At 39.8% G+C, this 24,689-nt stretch overlaps 2 protein-coding genes across 4 annotated transcripts in view; both read right to left on the reverse strand.

Moving 5' to 3' along the window:
* The window catches only part of LOC6527369 (CUGBP Elav-like family member 2), a 96,230-nt gene extending 82,836 nt beyond the window's left edge, over window positions 1-13,394 (reverse strand). For 2 of the 3 annotated variants that reach the window (XR_005560350.2, XM_039371403.2), the window contains exon 1: window positions 12,932-13,394. The gene's annotated coding sequence lies outside the window, so the exon portion shown is untranslated. The remainder of the gene's footprint in view (window positions 1-12,931) is intronic. The other variant, XR_001454344.3, reaches the window with a different exon arrangement.
* Window positions 13,395-20,064: 6,670 nt separating this feature from the next.
* Window positions 20,065-24,481, reverse strand: LOC26536112 (2',5'-phosphodiesterase 12). Its single transcript, XM_015199210.2, has 3 exons — window positions 24,127-24,481; window positions 22,250-22,558; window positions 20,065-22,191 (listed from the first exon to the last, which is right to left on the reverse strand). The coding sequence occupies exon 3, from the start codon at window positions 22,120-22,122 to the stop codon at window positions 20,317-20,319; it is 1,806 nt and encodes a 601-aa protein (XP_015054696.1). The 5' UTR covers window positions 22,123-22,191; window positions 22,250-22,558; window positions 24,127-24,481; the 3' UTR covers window positions 20,065-20,316.
* Between the last annotated feature and the right edge of the window lie 208 nt (window positions 24,482-24,689).

The raw sequence follows: 24,689 nt of genomic DNA on the forward strand, positions 1-24,689 counted from the left end.
CGACGACTCTGTAATAATTTATATTTATTTTCTGTTATCTGTTTGACCAAAAATTGCAAACTGCAAAATTTCCAAACCAGAGCCCCAGAGTCAGGAAGGCTGAGAGGCTGGGCCTCATGAAATTTCTATTGGACGTGTTGGTGGTGGGTGGGTGGATTATTTTCCACCAGGTGGGTGGACAGGACAGAACTGCCATTGTTGTGTCAGGGGCATGTTCATGTTTCATGTCCATATGCACACTCGGCTGTTTGTTGTTTATGCAAATCTCAAATGTCTCGTAAAAGTAAATGAACAGACAACAGAAGGCAACAGAATAAAAAGCAGCAAAAAAAACTGAAAACAATTTCATATTGAAAATAAGCTGTTGGCGTTTGCGGCTCAGTTCTTGTGAGTGGATGATGAAAACTTGAGTTTTTGCTTTTGGGATAATAAAATAGCTCTGTAGTTTTAGAGAAGCTACAGCATTGGTTCTAATAAATGGAATTTACAGGAAAAAGGCCCGAGTGAAAGGCATGACTGCCATTTTAGGCTCATTTATTTAGAAATACTGCAGTGAAGAAACCAGCCCATGGTTTTCTTCACGACCTGTTCGAAGCAATTAACACATTGTCCACATTTTTTATTGCTTCCAGCAAGTAGGAAAATGCCAAAACACTTGGCATTTCGACTTGGCCATCGATGAGAGAACAGAAAATTGCGTGCCAAACACTCGCAAACTGAACAATTTTATATATCAGAGATGGCTCTACCTTTTATTGGGCAGCAATGGGGGAATTATTTATGGAACCCACACACGCAGCTGGCGGCACATTTCTCATTAAACTGCCTTCACCATTTGCTAATTAATTTGAGAAACTCCATTTATTTCAACGCTGAAACAACTAAATTTCACTCCCTATTTGTTCTCATCGGCCATTCGGTTCTTGAGAACCTCGCAAGAATGTCGAAATCAATTTGGGTTGCGTTTGCTTTCTCGACTTTGGCAACGAGATTTGTGTTTTTACGACTTTTGGCATGTCCAGCGGGAAACGAGGGAAACTGCTTTTCCACAATTGCGTGTTTTCTCAACGGGCGAGCAGGTTAGGATCGTTTAACTTCTGACCAACTGCTCACGCAAAAAATATTTGTACGAAATCAAATTAATGGCCTCCCGTTGATGTTTTATTAATTTATACGGCTTTCCGGGGGCTGCGAAATAAATGATATTGCTCATACGACGCGTGGTTTGCATTATTGAGTAATTAAATACTAATTAAAGCGTAACATGAGCCAATTCCCTTGATTTTAATGTGCAGCCTCGTCGCCGAGAGTTTTGGTTGGGGTGGAAAAATAAAGCAAGTTAACGAGGAAATGGTCGACTTTGTTCTTATCCCCAGATTGCGTCAGCATTAATTAGTTGGCTGAGTACTTTTCCAATTGCCTATGCTTTATACGCGCAATAATTAAATATATTGCAGTTGGTGGGCGCTGGGAATAAATAATTAGCAGTGCTATAGTTTTAAACACACCACTTAAATTGGCTGGATTTGTATCCTTTCGGCTAAACCTTTTAGGCAAACGCATTAAATCTGACACGCGAAGCGCTGTAAATAACAAATTAGACGAAAGGAGCCCAATAACCATTTTGCACGGCTAGACGACTTTGGTCCTGTTTAATTGCCCCTCAGTGACTTGCATCCTGTTCGGGCATCGTGGTTGCTAGTAAAACCAGAGGCCAGACACTGAGGGCATGGGTCTCATAAAGGACACTTGTCTGGCTTTCGCTCGGGTTTGGAAAACTCCTCAACTGAACTAATTACTCACAGAGTTTCCCGACTCCCTTGAGTGCGGTGCCAAATGAACAAAAAAAAAAAAAGAAAAAGAATATGCATACGCTTTATACATTGATAAATGCAATAAACTTTGACAATATTGTATTGTCGCTGTTGATAAAAATGTATAAATAAATATATATTTTTTCGCTCCATTCCCAGCATTGGGCTTTTTTTCGCATTTTGCTGCTCTGTGCTGACATGTCACTCAAATTGTGCGACGTTCGATTCTGTTTGCCCGACTTCCTGCTCCTGTTGTTTGCTCCTGTTGTATAATATATCCTATCATAATCTTTCCTGACACGCGACGCTCCCGGTGCCGCTTCAGTTTCCTTTTTTATTATCCTTATCTTTAACTGGGTTCGTTTGTTTTCCATCCGCTGTGTGTGTGTGTTGGTGTGGGTGTGTGTGTGTGTCGTGTCCCTTCAAATGTTGTTGCGACCCATCAAGTTGATGTTGTCAATTTTCGTGAAAATTTATTGTTTGTTGCTTTCGAAATTTGACATTGTCATGCAGTTCGTTAGCCATTTCTGGCACAATTGTGATGTATTAAAACAGTTGACAGACCATTGCATGGTCAGAAAAATAAGTGGGGAATATTTTCCTGTCCGAGTACGCTAATATAGGTTAACTTCGTTTAATCCATCAAAAACCATAAACAAACCTTTTAGTAATTGATGCATGCATACTACGTACGAAAGTATAAACGTAGATACAAATTTAAAGCTGCCAGCTGCCAGTAGCGAAATCCAACTGTCTGCGAAATAATTCTTCCCCCATATTTCTAATGCTGCAAATATCCTGCAACAAAGCACAGGTTTTCCCCAGTATTCGATTTGCAGAGCCGCATCTAAATCCTTCACTCGATGTGTGTGCATCTGGTGTGCTTATCGGGTCTGCCATAGGTTTTTGTCAAATAAATATTGGCTGCAGCATTCGTACATAAAATACACAAAAACACAAAAACAAACCAAAATGCGCCAAAACCGGTATAAAGAAAACAGACGACAAATAAAAATAGGAGCGAAAGATATCGAGAGGGGGAGGGAAAGGTGGGAAGGTGCGGGGAGCACACAAAGCTGTTGACATTTTGTGGAGGATATTCATGGAGTGGACGCACCACATACAGATACAGATACAGATACAGATACGGATTGAATGGGGCTATGCAGCTTATGGTGGGGATTCCCCTCCCTGTCCAGCTACGCCGTTTGTTTATTTTCCGGCTTCATGTTAATTCGTGTGTAATAGACAATGTGGCCGAAATCAGCAAAAAGACCAAAGGGATTGTCCTAAAGAACAAAATACAGTTAAAATCCTTTTTGCTTGCGTGGTGTTTTGCGTCCCTTCTCGATTTTTGTCGACGTACGCTTATCAAAAAGGGTTGTGCTTTGTTTTACACACAATCTGCAGGTGTCCTGTGACTTTGACCAGTCACAGGACCTTTCTCTTTCTGAGCATATCTGTGTCTGTGAATCACCTTTCTGTCTGTCTGCAAACAAAAATATCAGCAATTTTCCCCTTTTTTGTTAAAACGATTTAAAAAGGGTTCAACGTTCAATTGAATTATCTTTGCAAAATTGTGCAGATTTGTTTTGCAAAAATAGATTTAAAGATTTTACGCTGATTTCCAACGGTTCAAAGGTGAGTTAATGCAAAGCCTAACTAAGTGGTTTACTTAAAATATTGTATTTAATTCCTTAGGTAAGTTGAATAAATAAATGGAATCTAAGTTTTAATGATTTTTGCATTCATTTCATTTTGCATTTATTATTAGCATGCTATTTATGTTCATGAATATTTGACAAGGCCGTGCTCAACTCAAAGACTTTAATAGTTATCTGCAAAATACACAACATTTATTTAACAACAATCGAGAGATTAAAGCTGGGCCGAGCTCCACTTGCTAAACTGAACTACATCAATAATTGAATACAATAAATGTGCTCCAGAACACAGTGCGTATGAGTTATGTTGTCGTTGCCGACGTCGCCGTCGTTTGTCGCTTGTTAATATGGCTCATAAATAACACATTTATGGCACAGGCACACGCACTGCACAGTTCAGGACGCATTACAATGAACTCACACAGACACGCGGCTGCGGGCATGTGTGCGTGTCTCTGAATTTACACACACACACACCCATTTGTTTGGCCTGTCCGTGTCTCTCTATTAGCAGCTTTGATATGCAAATTTTGCGCCTACATAATAAAGTTGCACCAGATTTTTAACCCGCCATCCTACCAATACACACACACACGCACACACACACCACGCCCAGTTACGCACACTAATGCAAATCCTAATAGTTTAATATGCTTATAATTGTTGGCTAAAATTGCATTGCCCTGCTGTTTTGTTTTCCTCGTCCCGTCTCTCTCTGTATCTCTCTCTCTGCCTTTTAAATATTTTATTAATTTCCTATATAGTTTTGACCATTTAAATTTTCATCGGCGCCGAGCGCTGAGTGCATTTGACAGACAGACAGGCAGGCATTGTTTAGGCTTCCCAGTACGCATTTCCTCTCTTCTATCTAAGGTTTGATTTATGTTTTATGCATTTTACCAAATGAATTTAATTTATGGTAGAATATTCTATTCCATGTTTTTTTACAAATATTCGCTGTCAGAAATGCTCATTTCGGGCTCGACGGAAGTGGTGAACGTTTGTTTGGTTTTCAGGCAGTTTTTACTATTTTCGCAGTGAGACGAGAAACAAATTGTTTGCAGGGAAAAGGGGTCCGGGAATAAAATCGATTTTAAAACAATGCGTAAAAGGATATGAGGGTTTTTGCATTCAAAATTCAATACATTTTTAATTGAGGAAATTGTGTAGGAAATTTAGAAGTATTTTCAAGGTTTTTTTTTTTGGGGTATTTGACGCGGCTGCAATTCAGTTAGAAAGAAAATTTGTTTTGAAAATAAAAAATACCTCATATGAATTTGGCACTGCCTTTTAACGGAAAAAAGGTAACAATATATGAATGCAGTAATGTAATAACTATTAAACTATCTTGAAACAAGTTGGATTTTTCTGGAATTTTTCTTTGATGCGAAATCGATTTCGGCAGTTCCTTTCACTTTTACACCATCAAATTGAAACATTTCCAGTGATTTCACTTGCAGGATTTCACAGAATTTTCGCATAAAGCCCTGGGAACTTGGCCCAATTATGGCCCGGCACAAACAACACAAGCCGATGTTGTGCCGCGCCAGACGCCCAAAAGTCGGCAAATGTTTTTTGTTTGCTCTGGTTACGGGAACTGGATTCTGGGCTCTGGGTTCTGGGTTCTGGGATCTGGCTTGGCAGTTAAACCGCACTTGCGGCAGTCACCTTGTCGCTCCGCTTTCCATTTCCTCTTGCCATCGCTTTTATGGAAAAACCATGGGTGGTTTGGGTGGCAAGTGGGTGGTTATATATACATACATACATATACACCCTGTCATAAATCTCACAATTTCTGCATGGAACTCAGCTGCGTTTTGGCTTGGCTTTATTGCCGCCAGTAGACGCGACTCGTTGTTGCTTCTCCACTTCTATATACTTATGTATATATAAAGTTCAGCGTGAAATGTCTTAATAAAGTCTCCTGAGCGCAGAGATAGCAGTGCAAAAAGCTAGAGTGAGATGCCCCGCTAACATCTTTATGTCAAGGACATTTTTATGCCTCCCACAGCCGTCAGACGGGGATCGAGATTAGATGTCCGGTGTTGTTTTTACGTTCAGATTTGACTTTATGGCCTGAAAGGCATTTATTTTGAAAGTATTAACTATTAAGTGTGCCTTTATATTGGCAAAATCGTGTTGGTATCACTTATTTAGCAAATTCAACACCATTGATTTGTATATGCTACTCTATGTAGGCTCTTTCCCATTAGGAAATTATAAGAGGTAGCCTTTTATTTTGGATAAATATATTTAAACTCATGATAGAAAAGATGTATGTTATGCCCACCAAATTATGACAGCTTGTTTGGTATTTAGACAAACGTTGTATATTCTGACTTCATTAGGAATCTGCCTCGCTAGTGGAAAATCTAGTTTGCTTTTCAGTTTTTACTTTTTATATGATGTCGCAACTGCTGCTTGCTCTCTGCACCAATTTAATAATGTCTAGTTAGGGGCAATTTCGTCACCCAATTTCCACCCAGTCCAATTAGCGAGCGTCTTTAGCAACAGCACTCTGCATGTGTCCTGTCTCCTACTCATGTCTTTATTAAATGCTCTCGATGTCTGAACATCTGCCATGACCATATGGAGGAGGTCTATCTGTGTGTATATAGCAAACATATGTCGAATGTTGCGTGTGTCCGTAATTTAATAAATTTAATGAACATATGCCGCCAGAGTAAACAAGCTGAGATTGAAGAGAGTCAGAGGTGGAAAAAGATGTTGCATGGCTGAAATACACACAAACTTTAATGTCAGTGGGCATTTGGCTGGGAATAATTTTTCACTGCCCCTCTAGAAGTATACATAAAGACGAAAAAGTTGGGGGGAGAAAGATTATGTGGACGTGTACCCACTGACTTATGATTGATGTCTTTTGTTATTGTTCCCTGTTTTATGTATTTCTCATCTCGTTCCTCGCCCCCAAACATTTTTTCGGTTTATTAGATATAATATTTTAGTGGCCTTTTGTGAGTCAGTGTGTTCTTCTTTTTTTTTTTTGTTATTTGATGCTTTTCAGCAGACATGTGTTTACTCTTGTTTCCGAGTGCAAAGTGGAATGGAAGGGAAGGCGGACAGGGATACATATATTTTAGGAAATTTTTTCACTGTGCATAACAAAGGCGGCACTTAAATGATGTCTCTCTCCTTGTTTCCCCCTGCAAATTATGTTCCATATGCTCTTCATTCTCCTTTTCCTTCAACAATAAATGTTTGCCACATTTTTCTTAACAATTTCATGGAAATTGCTCATTTTATGTTCAAATTTTGTGAGCTCCCTTTTCTGCTTTCCTCTTTTCGTTTGCACAAATTGTTTATTTTTATTTATATGGGCGGGTTTAATTGGCCGCACACACACATAAAAAGGGGAAGGAATGCGAGTAGAGGCCATAAAGATTATATTAATGCTTGTAAAAAATTCGGATCAAAACGGTTTTAGAGTCATAGTAAGTAGGAGGACTTTGCCTTAAGGGTAGCAATAAATCACTTAGAAAATGGCACTTAAAATGATCTACGCAGCTGACTAGTACACGCATGAAATTTAAAAAGGTTCGTAATATCAAAAAAAATAAAATATTATATATGAGTACAGTATAGGTGAATATACATTCGAAATTTGGTACAACTGATATAATAACAGCACCGAAAAGTAGGCTTTAATAGTTGCCAGTCCTGTTCCATGTAATTATAAATATTACGTATACGCACCATACATAACAGAAAGAGATATTTATTTCTGTATCACATAAACTTAATTTTTTCCTACAGTAAAGTTCAGTTTAAGCCCACATTGTTGCTACGGTTATTTATTTGGCTCAGATGTTGCACAATTTACTGGCTATTTGCACTGCATTTTTTACGCTTTGCATTGCGGTTGGGTTTCCTGCGTCTTTTGTTGCTGTCGCTTGTTTGCTGTTGTTGGAGAGGCGTCAGCTGACGTTAGCACATATTCGATACATTTCCTTTATGCCTGCGAACTGGAGCTAATTTGTTTACTGTCGGGTCCAGAGCCATATACCCTATTTACGTACACAGTTTTCGGTCCGATTTTCCCTGCCGCCATTCATTTGTGCCAGCTGGTCAAATCGTTTGCATAGCACACAACGTGCTTTTCCATTGGCTGGTGAAATTAATTTTTAAATACATCCCGAAATAACTTTTTTAATTAAATTGCTGCCATGCCACGGAGTTGACTTAATGCCACAAAGTTTAGCTAATACTTAAACAATTAGTAGAAGAGCGCCTCGTCTTTTCCTCATTTTGTTTTTCTTTGTCTTTTGTGCATGGAAATTCTTGGGAAGTTTTTGTTTTCACTGGTTTACCTTTTTACATATCCAATTTTAGGACAAGGAGGATTAACTTTGGTTTTTATTTTCGCTTGACTGCTAAGATTTGTTCGGATTATAAAGTTAATTGTATTGTAGATATACATATCTAGATATAATTGGGGAGCTGAGGTACTTGCTTAATTTTACACTCCGTAAATGATGGTTATTTTTAATTTAATTGATATTCAGATGCACGGGCTCCAACAAAAAATATTTCCTTGTTAACTTCCAGCGCAGAGTATTACGGATTTATTTTATTTTTATAACAAGAGCTTAACCTGAATTCAACGTTTCGGCAGCTGTTACAACCGATTGCTTTTGTTTCGCTTATTGTTAAACAATTTACAGGCTTAGCCTCGAATGCACAAAAGTTGAATAAAAATGTTTTCATTTGCATTGGGCGAGCGTTTATTCATTGCCATTTATTAATTAACTATAAATTGAAACGAATTCCCTCTCCGCCTTTCGCTTTCGATTCAATTATTGACGGCAAACAAAACAAAATATTTTACAAGCGAATTAATTTTTATAGAAAACAATATTTTGTTTTACTTTTTACTAAGGAAAATGGGGGCAATTAGTAAAAAATAAAATGTGGTAAACAAAAAAATAACTGGTGACCTCTGTACGTGGCATACTTTTTCACATTGAGCCCAAATAAAGCTTTTAATTGTTACGAATGGATTAAGGGTTCATGGTGCGTATACTTAATGCAGCCTAAGTAAATTCATATTGATGTCAGCATTAAATGTGTGGCTGAAGTTTTTATAAAGCGCTGTACGCAGCGTTTGTTCAAAAATGATTATGCTGTAATAGCCATACTCTATAAAAAGGTACCATATAAAATCAATGAGTTCAAAAGTAGTTGAGAGTACACATTATTGTTATCATAATGTGTTACTGATTTCGAACTAAAAAGTAAATGTTTTAAAATTATTTCCCTATTTTGTTGTCGAACATGGAAATGTATAGCCAAGTTCGTTTGCATTTTCCTTACTCCCCGCTGATAGTAATTAAAACTATAAATTTGCGCATAAAATACTTTAAACACATCGCATTGCATATTAATATTGTTTTTGGTGTTGAAGATTTTTTTTTTGATAAGCAATTAATTGAAATATGATTGCCAATTAAAAGCATACTTGATGACCCACAAGCAGTGGCATATTTTAACATTTAAATTCATAATTAATGCAGCTGGCAATAAAAACTGCATAATAAAATAAAAACAGTGTATTTAATTAAAGTTTGTGGGTATATTGAAAATCCGTGTCGCTCACTTTTAATGGGACAAATGCGCAAAGGCTTGTCACGTGCATTCTAGTCTAGTCTCAACAACTAATTGAAAGGCAGACGGAAGGAAAAGTAAACAAAATTTCCATGCAAGGGAGCATGGAGAGTCGGAGGAAGGACGAAGGACGCAGGCCTACAAAGGATGGCGGTGGAAAGAGCAAGGATGGAGGAAGGAAAAAAAAAAGTGGAGCACAGCTGCCGACCGACGACGTCCTTGCCCATCGTTATTATCCTGTTATCTCTCTAATAATGCCTCAGAGAGTTTGTAATTAAATTTTTCAAACACTGACGTCGCCGACGAGAGTGGCTGGCAGAGACTTGCGATCTGCAGACCAAAGACCAGATGCAAAGATACAGCGAGGAGGGTGTATTCAGATACAGCTATAGAGCTACAGAGCTACAGATACGCTCACATAAAGAACGTTACGCGCACGAGTGCCACTAGTTAGTTAGATAATAACGCTCAACGGAAGCCGTTCAAAGCGGAAACGGAAGTCAAGTTAAGCGCACTACTAAACAGATACTTCAACATCGCAGCAAGGGGATGGGATGAGATGGCCACCGAGCGAAATTGAATTGGAAAGCGGCGGAGAATAGGACAGCAGATGGAGCACGATATTGATTGACTGCTGGAGCGACGTAAACAAAACCGATTGAATCCAAATGACTAAACGAAGGAGTGGATTGAGTTATGCTCAATTCAGCTCTTAAGTCTTGTTTTTTTGCCAATTTCGCACAAAAGAATTCAATACACATTATATGTATAGAAGATGTCCTGTCCAAATTATGAATAATTTATATTAATTTTAGTACAATGTTAAGCCTTAAGTCCAAATAATAATAAAATGTTTTAAAAATTTCAAAACATTAATCAAATCTACGTATTTTCTTAGACGGATTCAATAAAAAAGAAATTGTATTGGGTTCCCCCTTTGTGAATATTTGTGCAGTGGATTATCGAGTTTTTCCTCTTAGCTCTCTGTTGAATTTTCTTTTTGAATGTGTGTGGTTTCTGACTCACACCAACACAAATTAGTTACGTACGCAGGACGCTTGGGTCCTTGTGGGAGGGAGACGGTGCTAGTCTGGCGTTCGTCCCTCTCCCTTCCACCAGTGCAACCGCAGGAGACTGGCAGCGCAACAGTCAAGTCACGTCAAAGGCAGTCTGTCTCCCTTGCTCATTTCCCCATTTCCGATTTTCCGTCTGCGTATTTAATTTCGCTCTGTATCCGTCCGATGTTCTATTTAAATGGTTACGTAATTGCATAATTATGGGCAAATGTAAGTTGAAACTTGTGGTTTTGTCCCGCTCCTCTGTAAACAACATTTTCACAAAGAGCTTCGGTATTTGTTGTGGGAGGAAAATTAATTCGGGGAAAAGCGTTCAGGGAGGTCACTGAACTGGCAGGAGCTTTTTAGCTCGAACTTCAGGTTTTAAAATATTTACATTTCTTCTATGGTAACAAAAAGGAATACCATTTTTCGATGAAGGAATATATAGGAAGATGGTAAAAAAACACAATCTGAATAAGTAAGCAGTAAGTATCCATTACTTTTAAAAAATTGCCATTCTTTTTCTGCATCAGATAGCATTTCATCTCCACCTTATAGTTTAAATTCAGCCCCAGATGACAGCATTTAATTAAAAGCAATAAATCAAATGCCTGACAACTATATGCAAATATTGTTTAACAATTTTTAGCCTTGGGTCAAAATACAGAAGCTTACATTTACAAGTCTAAAAAATCAATACAGAAAAATTAATGAATGCAATTTATACAAAACGAATTGTTTTTAAGAATAATAAATATTAGGACAAGGAGCATGGGACATTTTTATATCCCCCTCACGTTTTTTAATTAAAAGCACGTTTCCCTTTTCCGGTCTTGTCTTTTATCTCACCTTATATTTCCCCAATAATACCCACAGTCTTTTGCTGTCAACACACTTCGCGTAAAAAAACGCGAAGAAAACGCACTCGCGTTTATTTCCGCTAGGCAACCGCGCCGGCACGTGATTTGCGACGAATTTCCATTTTTGTTGATTTCTGCTGTTGTTTGTTTCCCCGCCTGCGGCCACCGCTTGCCAATTTAAATTTTGCGGTCCAACATTTATGCAATAGATTGTTAAACACCGTTTTGTGCCACATTATCAAATTGCAAATTGTATTAAAATCGTAGCACAATATTTCACTTGATATTTGCCTTGCAGTTGTTTACCCGATGTTGTCAATTTAACATGAAATTGATTTATTTAGAAGAAAATTTCGTAAGCTCTAACTCACTTAAAGTTTTATGAAGAAATTACGCTTATGCTGTAAGGTGTCTTGGAATCCACCCTGAACATTCAACAGATTAAATTATATGAATAATTTTCACATCGTTTTCGCAGGAAAAATTATTTTCAAATTTGATATAAACTGGCATTACTCCGGACCAGGCAGATAACAAAAACGCTCACAAATTATGCGCAGACCATTAAAACGAAACGAGATTTCACTTTGCCACCATATATCCCACACCCATGGAATATTTTTCTCAGCCAGGAGCCGCCATCTGCTGCCCCAAAGAAATCAAAACACTTATCAAATATGCATTGCGCATATTAAAAATCAATTAAATATTTACACAAACACACAAAATGGCGGCGGCCAAGAGCTCTTAAAAATGACTGGCACGGCAAAAACAATGCTCACTGCGAATTTAACAAAGGCAGCGAGCACTGTAATGTAATTGAGGCAGCAGCAAATATACAAGGGCGAAATGAAATCATAAATTTATTATGCCCCAGCTGTTGTTGTTTTCAGGAAGGTAAGGCATTGTTCAGATGCACAGATAAATGAGCTTTAAAAAACACCTAAATTCCTTGATTTATACGTTCTTAAAATCTCAAGGAACAAACAATATATAATATATACGAATTTATTTATGGTATTTCCTTGCATATGAACTAGTGTTATTGAAAAAATAAGGTAGGGTACCAAAACAAGTACCAAATTTATATTATACTTTCAACATAAGACAGCTTTAAAGCAGGTTGAAGAAAAGTACCTTGTATAAACTGTAAGCAGCTCTTTCAAGGATTATAACCAATAAGATCGAGAACTTTTACTGTTAATACTAGTACAACTGCAAATATTTTCATTGGCAACACTCCTTCCCCTTTCTGAATTTTGTTTACTTAGTTTTCCAAATCTTTTAAACCAGTTTCTTTGGATTTTTGAATTTTATTCAGCCTGGCAACCACGGTAACGGAAATGGAAATTGCAATTGCAAAACAGACGCGCAAACACATCGCAGGAATGCAAGTGTGGGAAAAAGCGAGGAAGACGGTGAACGGAAGGGAATAAAGGAGAAAGGCTGCCATTGCTGTTGTTGAAGTTTTGCATTTCCGGTATGCAAACACACACACACACACATGCACACACAACACTCAAAAGCAAAGTTGTGCAGAGGGAGAGAGTGGGAAAGACACAATCTGAAGACGTAACAATGTGTAATTGTTGTTGCCCATTGATAAAGCTTAACAGTCAAAAAAGCCAAGAGAGAAGCCAGCCACATAGCCACAAAACTCATTTGCATTTAACACGTTGACACACAGCAGGAAGCTACAGTGGCAATCGGCTATATGCAACTATGCGATACGCAGATACAGATTAAGCACAACAATGTTTAAATGTAGGCACCTACATATCTGAAACTCAAAATTGTTGATTGCAACTAACCTCTCATAAAACCATTCTACATGGTAACAGAAAATAATTCCCAACAAGAATTAAAGTCTAACGATAGCTATTTTATGTAAGACTACATATTAAATTGCTTACTTTAGTGCTGCGTTGAAATACACTTTAAGCTGCACAGTGGCAATCGAATTTACGGCAGAATCAACAAAGGACAAAGGCCAACCGAGAGCCTTTGATTACGACTGTTATCATTTGAGCCTGTCTCTCTTTTTTATTGCACACACAGACGCACTCCTTTTTATAGATTTCTTTTCCACTTTGACTGATTGAATTTTCGACGGCGCACCTAATTGTACACTTAACCGAATGCGAGAGAAAGGAGCGAATATAAATAATTAAAGAAGCCGGGCTTCCTTCTTGGTAATGATTTTTCTTTGGGTTAATTGCAGAGTTAAATTCGAGTCTTACAAAAGTGTTGCCTACTTAAAAGGGCACACACTGGCGCAAACGTCCGGACGCGATAACGGTACCAAAGGACAACGGCTAACGACAATCGACAATCGACGAACAGGACGAGCAGGACGAACGACGCAGGATAACACCGCTGATCAGGACATCCGCACCGTTTGAAAGCACGATTTATACTAAATACTGATTTCGCTTCGGCAGCAGAGTCGGCAATTGTCAAATTGAATTTCGCACACTCACACAGGGTTCTTTGGCGAAGGTCCTGCAGGAATTGGCTCTCTGTTTACAGGCGGCAAACGTTGTGTGCTAAAACCCCGAGTAAATAATTCGATTCTCTCTGGGATATTTTCTCTCGTTCGCTTTCAGTTCGGTTTTCCTGGCCGCCTCTTCTCTTCCACATGTTGCCATCATAGCAACCTGTTAGACTGAGCCCTTAGACTACAACTTCCCCTACGAAAATGGTCAATTGAATTAATGAATGAAAAACTGGCTAACTGGAATTTAACGCACCTCAAGAAAGAAAACAACAAAAGCTTAATCAAATTTAATTGCTTACTAGTTTAAGCATATGCATATGTTTATTTTAAATCGAGTATTATTAATAAGTTGTAACACCAAATCAATATTTATATTGCTTAACTGCATTTCAAAGAAGTATATAAAAGACGATTTAATAGTAAAGTTTTAAAATCTGCTATACAATTGAAACAACTATTGCTAATTTTGCGCATAAGTCAACCATTTGAAAAATGTATTTATTTTGTCCAGTTTTTATTGAAGAAAGTTAAAAAATTTGTAAAGTTATAAAAATTAAAACTCAAAAATAAAAACATAAATCGAAATACAAATACAGCTAAGGGAAATTTTATGATTTAAAGAGAAATGTAACCCAAACAAAAGAGCGCGCCTGCGTAGGACTTCGTAACGGTAAAGGGAAATTTAGTATTCGAAACGGTTTGGGAAATATTGAATGCTTTAAAAAGGACCAAAACAATAAGTTCTACGCACCAAAACGTAAACAATGAAACATCGAAACAAAAATATTATTAAATATTTGAAAAATATGATAAATATTTAAAAAAATTGATTAAAGTTAATATATTTTTCTTTTTATTAAATAGCAACAACTAAAGTTTTCGTAATAAATTATTTCTTAGGGGTAACGATTTTAGTGTGATTTGGGCATTTGATATAAATACCTATCAAAACTAAGTAAGTAACTAAGTAAGTAAGTAAGTAACTAAGTAACTAAGTAACTAAGTAAGTACTAAGTAAGGAAAAACTTACAAGTGGGTCCAAAAGTATCTTGAAGGATATTCTCCTATAATTGCAGAGGGTTGCTAGCCCCACAAACGGCAACCGACTAACCAACTGATGGGCATACAACAAGGATAACAGCAAACAAGGACAACAGCCACAAACGTTGACAACGAACCGTGTGGCCAGCCGAGGAACAAATGCCAGCAACTTTAACCGCGAAAAAACAACAGAGACAAGAAAAAATAACAAAAAGTATTTCACTATATTGCAAAAAACCCTATTTGAATACTCTTAATAATTGTTGTACTAATTAAAACTGTAAACAAATAGTACCTTCATAGGCTCTAAAATGAATTAGTTAACTTTCAGCTTGAACATTGTCTAATTAGGTAAGTGACCCAATATATTGTGATACCCGCGAAAAGGGTAAAACCACGCAGCGAAAAGGCTGAATGAATGTGGCAAGTTGAAGTGGAAATGGAATGTATCCAGCATCAACCAGCAGTGGCAGTGGAAATAGAAATGGAAATGGGAATGGAAGCTGAATGTGGCGATGTTGAGCCTAGACGACAATAAATACGCAACAAAAACTACAACGCTAATGGGGAAAGGCGGGGGTAATCAGGTGAGAGGTGGGGTGAGAAAGAGAACAGCCATAGCAACCCATCTCTGTCCAACTTCCAGAGCCATATCATCGCCGCATCATGATGTAAAAACTTTTCCGGCTTGCCGCTTTAACCCGTAGGAAAATCACTAACCCAAGACCCCCGATTTTCCACCTCCCCCAGCGGAGAGTCTGGCCTTTAACACAATTTTTGTTTACAAACTTTTGCTTGTTTGTATATTCCATCCGAACGCAGGGCAGAAGGCATAGGACCTCGATCCCCGTCCACAAAGGACTCCAATCCCTCACTCCGTCAGCCCCGCGCTCTGTTGACTTTTTCTGCGGCGACGCGACGCCCGCTAAAGTTGCGAAAATTTGTTTTTTTTTTGGATGTACATATATATTTTTTTTGTTCTTTCCCTGACGCTTAACAAGAAAATTCCTGATGCGATTATGAGGCTCTTGTTAAGGTGAGCCAGAAAAATGGGAGGCACAACCAGATCGCATGACACAGAGAGTGGAAATTCCTTTGTGGCTGCTCCGGTGGTTTACCGAAGCCAAAAACTTGATTGGGAGACTATGCTGCTGCTTAACAAATTGAAGAATTTGCTTAATTCTTAATTAAGAACTTTAATTGAATGTTTTTGGTACATAATATATACATAGTATATACCTTAACGCTGAAACGAATTTTCTAGATTTCTAACGAAAATAAATATTTAAAATGAAATCATTTGACAAGTTTTATAGTTTATTAGTTCGCAAAACTTGAAAAAGGAATATTTCATGACATAAAAAGGACCTCGCCTACGTGCCAAAAACAATGTACGAATCAATTAGCTGGCACAGATACTCATAAAATCGCCCCTTGAAAACGTATCAAATTCCAAAAAGGGCAGCTCCTTGGGAGCCCAATAAACTTCTTGAGCATCTGCAAGGAGCGACCGCAGGAAAATGCACTCAAAAGTCTAGGTGACATCCCATACCGCCCCTGCCCCCTGCCCCCTTTCAAGCCGCCCACCTTGGCGAGCGACCACACAATGCAATAACGCCGGCAGATTACAAAGTGCACATGTGGTAAGCTCCCGAAGTGCTGGGCGCATTGGGGAGCTACATACGTGGATGCCACTGGAGATGGGCTCTGAAAATCCATGTAAAGAGCAGCGGAAACAAAGCACTTGGAACCTTGCGGTTGAAGCCTTGTGCTCTCTGGTCCTTCAATACCCTTTCCCTTGGGATCATTCGTTGAGAAAACAGGAGACTGCATAGATAGTTCTTAAAATTAATAAACGGAATTGCACTAGCAAGTTTTAGTTAAAAATCGCATTTGATCTTGTTTTTATATTTCAATGAAAATTATTACCTAATATTGTATTTTAAACCATATATTTTTATGGAAACTGTGGTCAATCAAATCTGAATTGAGCTAGCATGTGATTTTTAAGTTTTCTGGTAAATGCATAAACTTAAGCGTACTTTGCAACTCGGCTTCCTGATGAAATGTTCCTCCTTCACTTTAGGTGGCATTTCGCCGAACTCCATTAAGTTGACGCGAAGAACTTTGCGTGTGTGGTCGCTGCTTGTTGCTCCTGCCATTGTCCTTCATGTTGTTCGGAGTGTGTCCAAAATGTATCGTTGTCTCCAACTGTCGAGACAGGTCGGCCCCAAGCTTCTCAATTGGCACAGGCACTGGGTGGGAGTTGACCTCCACCCAGAGCATTCTCATACCCGTGTTAGTGGGAAGGAACAGACGCCCACAAGGGAGGATATTCCTTATTCACAGTCCTCGACTTCAATGGGCATTCAAAGGATAGGAAGCTACTCTATTCATATGACTGACCCATGGCAACATCTATTCAAAATCATGAAAGACTTGGGCTGACTTCCTGATGAAAGCTTGACATAAATAAGTCAAATGCAGGAGCACGTTGCACGCATTAGTTAATACTTTTCCATAAAGTTGATTAGAAGTACGGCCCCATAACAAGCTGCTGGCTGGTAAAAGTCCTGCGCAGAAAACAAAACAAACTCCGAACTTGCCTAGGCTCCTTTTTTAATGCGACAAAGAGGCAGTGAATGGCACCGGACTTTTCCTTTTTCTCCCAATCTATCCATTCCAATAAGCTGCTACCGGAAAATTTCTGCACAGGGCCTTTTACAAAAAATATCAACGCAGCCTCTGCGGAGAGCAAGCGGATGAACTTGCCACACGGCGGGGAATACAGCATCTGAACTGGGAGCAAGGAGCTGAAGGATGAGCCGTCTCCCCACACACACACACACACGTACACAAAACAGATAAATGGTAGCAAGTTTTTAACAAAACCAACGGAACGGGCAGTGCATTGAGCTCAGGCATTTCCTGCCCCATGCATTCTCAAACAAAATAAGACTGCAGCGGCACTGCATCGACTATTGGATACCCAGCAGGCAATATGCAAATAGGAAACTATGTATGTGCAAGGGAAGATACTATTACGCAGCGCTAAGTGTTGGGAATTTTTCAGACCGACAAAGATCTTTCCACAATGGACACGCATGCATGTATACCCTGCGAGTTTAGAGAACAGGGTACACAAAGGAAGCAACAACGACAACATGTAAAATTATGCGTCAGTAGGAAGGAAAAGTTTATGGGGGAGACCCCAGCAAAGTCGAGGCAAAGAAGATTCGCAGACAGTTACGGTCCAAGTGCATTCAGTGCCCCTCCAACTGGCAGAGGAAAAAGAGGAAAGTCACAGGGGGAGCTGGAAAAGCAGGCAGCCAAAAGACGAAAAAGAGAAAGAAAGAAGGAAAGAGACGGGGACAGAGCACGCAAATATGCCAAAGCTTGCAGAGACAACAAACAGGAAGTACGCATTTCCTGCACTCGAGAAAAAAAACGCAGATAAAATAAAAACATTCCAAGGAGCAGGAATTGCTGGGAAAACATGGAGAAATCAGGAATGGAATCTGGGGAAAAAGGGAAACGCAGTCGAGACACAGTAGAAATGTCGCGACGACAACTTTTTGACACAAAAGTGCCCGGAAAGCAGTTTTTCTTTAGTTTTCCCAGCCAGTCGCCCTTCGCCGTGAAATTAATTGAAACCGACTAGACCTCTGGGGCAGTGAGCGAATGCGTTGGGAGGCCAGGAGAGGTGCAGACTTGATCTTGACACTGTCCCCTGGCGATGTCCCTGAATTTTCCAAGTACCACAGCTCCCACTTCTGCCCACTTCAATTACAAGTGACCCTGCAATCGCAGGAAAGTGCTGGATTTTATAACGCAACAGAAGTTTTAAATTGTGTTGCATACTTCTCAGAAGAACTAAAATCTTTCTTCATTATAAAATTATCCTTTTAAAAAAATTCATGAAAAATATTCGCAATAATTTTCAACAAGTTTTAGGGTTTAAATCTTGGTCAGCGAATTTGCTTACTCAGCAGAGCCCTTCACTTCACCCACCGAATGAGTTTGTTGTCTCAGGTTGACCCCGTCGAGATTAAGTGGGCGTTTAATTTGGCAACTTGCAACTTGCCCCCCCGGAAAACCCAAACCAACACCCCACCCCTCCCCGCAAATCCCATTCCTCAGCACCCTCGTCTATGAAAATACTGCGTTAATGTAATCCACGCTCCTGGCATTTTCGTATGCTTCCGTTTGCTTTTTCTTCGCTGGTTTTTTATTTTTCGGGGGTATTTTCTTCTTTTTTTTGCAGGGCTTTGTCCTTGGCAGTTGCCTCGTAACTTTGCCACTTGGATGATCTCTCCCCTGCTGTTATGCTTTTTTAGCTTAATCAACAAAGTAAATAAAATGTCCTGGCGATGACCCTTGGCTGGAGGTTATTTTTCTGTCATTTTTTATGAACTCAATGTACGAAATGAGTAACGTAAATAAATAAATATGTTTAGCATTACCGTTTGTGCATAAATGTGGATTTTTATAGTGCGAGCAATCGGAAGTAATATGTAAAGAAATTAATGAACGGATTTTGTTTGAAATACACGCATAAATATTCACTACTTCCCACTCAACTATACCCACAACTCATTAAAATCTTTTGAATTTGCCCTACACATGTTGCCATGGAAAAATCAGAACTAAATCAAGCGAATTCACTTTGATGTGCAATAACAATATGCCTCGTATGAGCAGGAAAATGAGGAGCTAAAGCAACCAAACCAAACCAAACCGAGAGTGGAAAGCTGAGCTTCTATTTTCCCATTCCCATTTTCCTCGCTGCAAGAAGTTAGTTGTCAACACGGTGCCACGTAATTATAGAGTTGCAGGGCTTATAGAACACCACACGAACGGCTACAGGTGGAGAAAAATGAATAGCACTTCTTTATATGCATCTTTGTGCATGTTCACCTTTATTAAATAAAGTTAAATTAGAGCTTAAGGCCATCTATAGGATGTTGTTGTATTATAGATATTTTTAAAAATATTAAGTTGCAATATATTAATGGTTTATCTAAGAAAAAAAAAGAGTTTTAGGTTGAAATGAGAGCACTATTACATTCAACGCGAGTGTGGCGCACACATCGGGCCACATTTCATTTGCTTTCTAATAATTTCTGTGGAAAATTCCGATTGCACATGTGGGACTTTATATTGGCAGCACTGTGGAAACCAATTAAAATGCTGCACTGGCTCTGATTATGGCCAACGACAACTTTGTGGGGGAGTGGCGGCGTGAATAGATTGGTATGTGTCAACTAAGTGCAGTTAATTAGTGCGAAAATCACTTCAGTTGGCTTGGGATATTTTTTCCCACTCGGATTTCTTTTCAGCTTTTCGCGCCATTGTTGTTGGCGCCACCTCCTCGACGGAGCGTTTTTCCTTGGCGAATTTTCACGTTAATTGCTCTGCGTCCTGCAATCAGCCGGAAAACAGGAGCAGAAGCCCTGAAATCCAGCTCCTTGCAGGCGAGCTAAGCCACTCAGGGATTTACTCAATTTGTTGTCACTTCATTCCGCAATTTATTTGGGTTTATTTTCCTTGTTCTACTCTCGCTTAAATCTACGCAGTTATTTGTTTATTTCCCATGTTTAAAAGGTACAAATATTACTTATTTGTTACTTTGTTAATAAAGAAGAGTGTATATTTAGAAGTATCGTATCGCATTATATTTAAGCATAGTATTTGGCTTTCTAATATATTTATGCTGAGAAATCCCCGTGATATTCTAAATGCATTATGCAGTACCCAAATTTAAGGATCTGACTTAAACTTAAGATCGGCTACAAGAGCCACATGATCGGATGGAAAAACAGCCGATGGTATCGCAGCGTTGGCTTTCAGCTCCTCCTCTGTTGGCAGTGGAACCACCTTTAGCAACGCAAAGCGATCGTTTTGGTAGAATACGTAGTCCAAGCAACCCGAAAACAGGGTGGTGTAGTGTGTATACTCCGGTGCCCCGTAAGCAGACCCCATCTTGAATGGCTGTGAGAGCTCGACATTCGAAACAGCCTGCTCGGAATTGCTTCGCCAATCCTCCAGAGTTCTTTCCGCGAGCTGCTCCGTCATCAACTTGTAGATTCCGCACTCGGGAACGCTATTAAAATCGCCACAAAATATCAGTCCAATGTTCTTGGGGCTACTTATATTAAAGTCCTTCAATGCTTTGCTAACTGAGTGCTCGATAAAGAGCATGGAAAATCCCATTTGCAGCAGTCGAATGTGATCTGCATCCGGATGGAAATATAAATGCGTGTTGGCCACCAGCACGTAGTTATCGGTGCCCTTGATCCTGAGCAAACAAGTTTGCAGAGTGGTGGACCGATCACAGATTCGTTCTGCTAATTGTGCGTTAACTTTGACCTTATTCCAGAGGCTTTCAAACACGGGCAGTACGGGGATGTTGGATCCCAAATGCAGAACCTGGCTGTCCAACAGCTCAAAGCGCGAGTTCCGATAGAAAATGGCCACTCCCTCGGCGCATTTGCCTTTGGGGGCCATTATGCCGTGATAGTTATACGGAGGCTGTTCCAGGATTTCCTTTAAATCAAAGTCGAATATCCGCTGATCGACCTCTTGTAGGCAGAGAATATCGGCGTTGTAGCCGATGATCTCGTTGATGAAGAGCGGTTTCCTGTAGTCTATTTGCAGATACTTTGCTGGGCAATAGGAGAACAGAGTGCTGCCGGCATAGTCACTACTGGCATACAGATCGGCCAACAGATTGTAGGACACCACCCGCATCTCATGGGGTGCGCTCAAAGAGTTTGGCGTGTGCCTGTGGCGATCTTGGAATGGACATGATCCGGGAGATTCCTGCACCGCAGAGCTGGATATCTTCTCCACCACCGGACCAGCCACTCCCTGCGCATTTCCCGGCGTTACCACGAACTTCAGATGGTAACCAACGTCCTCGGGCGCCACCAGATACTGAAATCCCTCTCCGCACTCCTCCCAATCGACATCTGTGGGGCTCTTGGCCTTGGACCAAACTGCTTTGCTGAACTGGCGTTCTCCGAATTGTATCTGCACATTGGTCGGATAGGTAACGAATCCCGCCAATATGCACGAGGGTAACTTAAGGGCTGAAATCCACGGCGGATTGAACACCAAATCGTAGACTGTGTCCAGCACCTGCAGCTTCACGTGGCTGACATCCTGGACGAGTAGATCGCCAAAGGTCAATTCACTCAGTTTGCCATCGTAATTGCTGTTCAGGAGTTTAACATTGATTTCGGCGGGTGGTTTGGTTTTCAGTTTTTTGCACGACTTGGCCAGCCTGCTTTGAATATTGCTCTGAATCCGGGCCAGAATCGCATCGATGGGCTCGTTCATTTGGCGACGGAAATTGAATTCCCGGTCTATCTTCAAGTTCGCATTTACAAAGCGAAACACAATGTCCAGTTCCTTGCTATCACTTGCGTTTCTGAAGTAAACCTTCTCCATTTTGCCAGCGAAAGTGCCACAAAATCTGGATAACAGTCCAACTCTCGTTCTATTTCCGACTGTGTTTTTTACCAAAGAAAGTGCCAGACTTTTGGAACTTTGGATAAAACCCATCAAAGTTGCAAATCGGCTGAAGATCGGTGTTGCATAAAGGGGACTTCCCCCCGTTTTTTAACGATTAATCTGCAAAACACTTGCGTTAGCCCACTTAACTCGGTGCACAGACTTTGCATCAACTCACTTGTGCAGATTTAGCTGCGAAATCAGTCACTTTCAGTTAGTTTTACACCTTTTAGAACCGGCTGACAGTCGTTTTGCACCAAAACACCGCAGAAATCGGGGGAAACTGCGCCGATTTCGATAAAACTAAGAGAGTTTTCCACTTTTTCGCTCTGCCACGCTGCGATCAGCTGTTGTGTTTGCCATTCACAGCGCAGTGCACCGCACGCTCGGCATGGAGAAACAGCTGATCTTGAGAGGGCTTGGCCAGCAGCACCGTTAAAGCTCTAGCGCAAAAGCTTTTTTATGCAAGCTTTGCTTACTTTCAAATCTTAAAAGCAAAAAATTACTGTAATATTCCAGGTACTTTATTTTTATAATTTAATAAAGCTGATTAAAAATAAAGTTACTTAAAAATCAACGCCCTCTTGAAAAATTAAATAAATTTTCGTTCTAAATTAGTAAATTAAATCATATGAAAAAATAAGTACATTTTTTAAGGAAGATGTGTAACATTCAATTCGTTAAATTTGTATTATTAAGATTAACATTAATTATTTTTGGTATCCCAAACTCGCAAGAAATACACCCGAACTGAACGATAAAACCTTATATTTCACATCGGGCGAAACTATTTCCACGGCAAGCGTCATAAACATTAAGCTAAGTGTTACGATCCAAATGAGACATGCTGCCCGTGCGAAAGGAACTCAACTTTCGGCCAAGTTAGGAAGGGACAACTGAGACGAAGGCCATAAAAATTCGAAACAGAAGCCAGATCATATGTGTGGAGCGTATTTGGAAAAGGGGGTGGCCAATGGGCATAGGTGCCATACATAGGTGGGCATAGGTAGGGAGCACACAAGTGCATGAAACGGCGAAACAAGCCAAGAGTTGACTTGGCCAGGCCAAAAAGGAATTGGCTTGGCCCCGAAACAGAGTCAACAACTGTGCGCCACACAAGAGTTTGCCAAAAAGATTGCACTACGAATAAGAGGAAAAAAAAAGGAAAGAAAAATCGCATAAAACTCTATAAAGGACACAGAGGACCGAAAAGGACAACAACCTGACTGGCAGGGCAAACGAAACCAATTGAAGAAATGTTGCTGACACCAAAAACGAAACTGCAGCAAGACGCCGATGATGAGGATGAGCCAGGGAATGAGGGTAAGCCCGAGGATGCAGAGGATGCTGGGAGTAGAGCATCCTTTGGCCATCGAAGTTGAGGATGTGGAGGATGTAGAGGATGTGGAGCAGAAGCGGCAAGGACAACAACGAAATTAGTTAGCACTTGAGAGAAAGCAGCTTTGGCTCAGCTCCAGCACTCGTTGCTGGCTTACAACACCTGCGGGAAAGGACATGGACTCCTTGCTGCTCCTTCCCTTCCGCCCGCTCCTTTCTTATTGACCCGAACTAGAGATGGCCGAAAAGCATCGATTAGGCACGGCGCATTGGTGAAGAACTGAAAACTAACTATAAGTCATTGAAGAGTGGTACAATTGAAATAGTATTTGTATAAGATGAACACAACTAAGCATTAAATTTATTTTCATTTAAAGTAAAAATAGGGCTAGTGCCACACTCATCTTCAACAGAAGTGGTGAAAAACAAGTTCCAAGAGGCAGGCGGCAGCAATTAAATAGCTTCGAGCACTCCGAACTCAATTGCAGCAATTTCAATAACCGTCGAGGACACTCAAAGGACAGCAAGGTCCTTGCGATAATCTGTCATGCAGCGACGAAGCCCAACAGCAAGGAAGTCTCACACACCCCCACACCCACAACACACAGCACACCAACCCACTTTCCATTCACACCCAAGGACAACTAGAATATCCGCTTTTGGGTCTGGGGTCTAGAATCTGGGATCTGGACACTCGAGAAACTTTCTCGCACTCACCTATTTCACTTGCTGCAGGAATTGGTTATATTTCTGCTTTTTTTCCTCTTTACACTTGTAGGATTTTGTAGCCGAAAGCAGAGAACTGGGCTATTCCATTTGTAGTCTTGTTGGGGTAACTACTTTGTATATTTTTTTGTAGATTTTCTTCTTAAGTATTATTGATAAAAGCATGGGAAGAGTGACGCGGTACGGCCGAAAGGTTAACACATTGAGAATTTTGCCACCAAGAAGCCGAAAAATTGATGAACTTTTATAAAATTATATGTACGCTACACAATCTGATTTGGAAACACTACAACTAAAAATCTATATTCAAACGATTTGACAAGCTGTCTGGTCAGCCAACTGAGATACAAAAATTCCACTTCTTCTTTTTAATTTAAGTAAATATTGCTAAATTTTCAAAAATAAATTAAAATTGCGAAACATGAAACAAAAAGGTCTTCAATTAAATGCTATTGATTACTATCACTGATTCATATGAGTCGCTCAGTTCAGCAAATCGAACGTTTGACATTAGCAATAAATGAATCAACAAATATAAAAGTTTTGCCAAGAAA

Source organism: Drosophila yakuba, chromosome 2L, assembly GCF_016746365.2.
Source record: "Drosophila yakuba strain Tai18E2 chromosome 2L, Prin_Dyak_Tai18E2_2.1, whole genome shotgun sequence".
NCBI lineage: Eukaryota > Metazoa > Arthropoda > Insecta > Diptera > Drosophilidae > Drosophila > Drosophila yakuba.

Bases quoted from the DNA above. Each gene is read 5' to 3' on its own strand.
- LOC26536112 (XM_015199210.2), bottom strand. From the start codon at position 22,122: ATGGGTTTTATCCAAAGTTCCAAAAGTCTGGCACTTTCTTTGGTAAAA.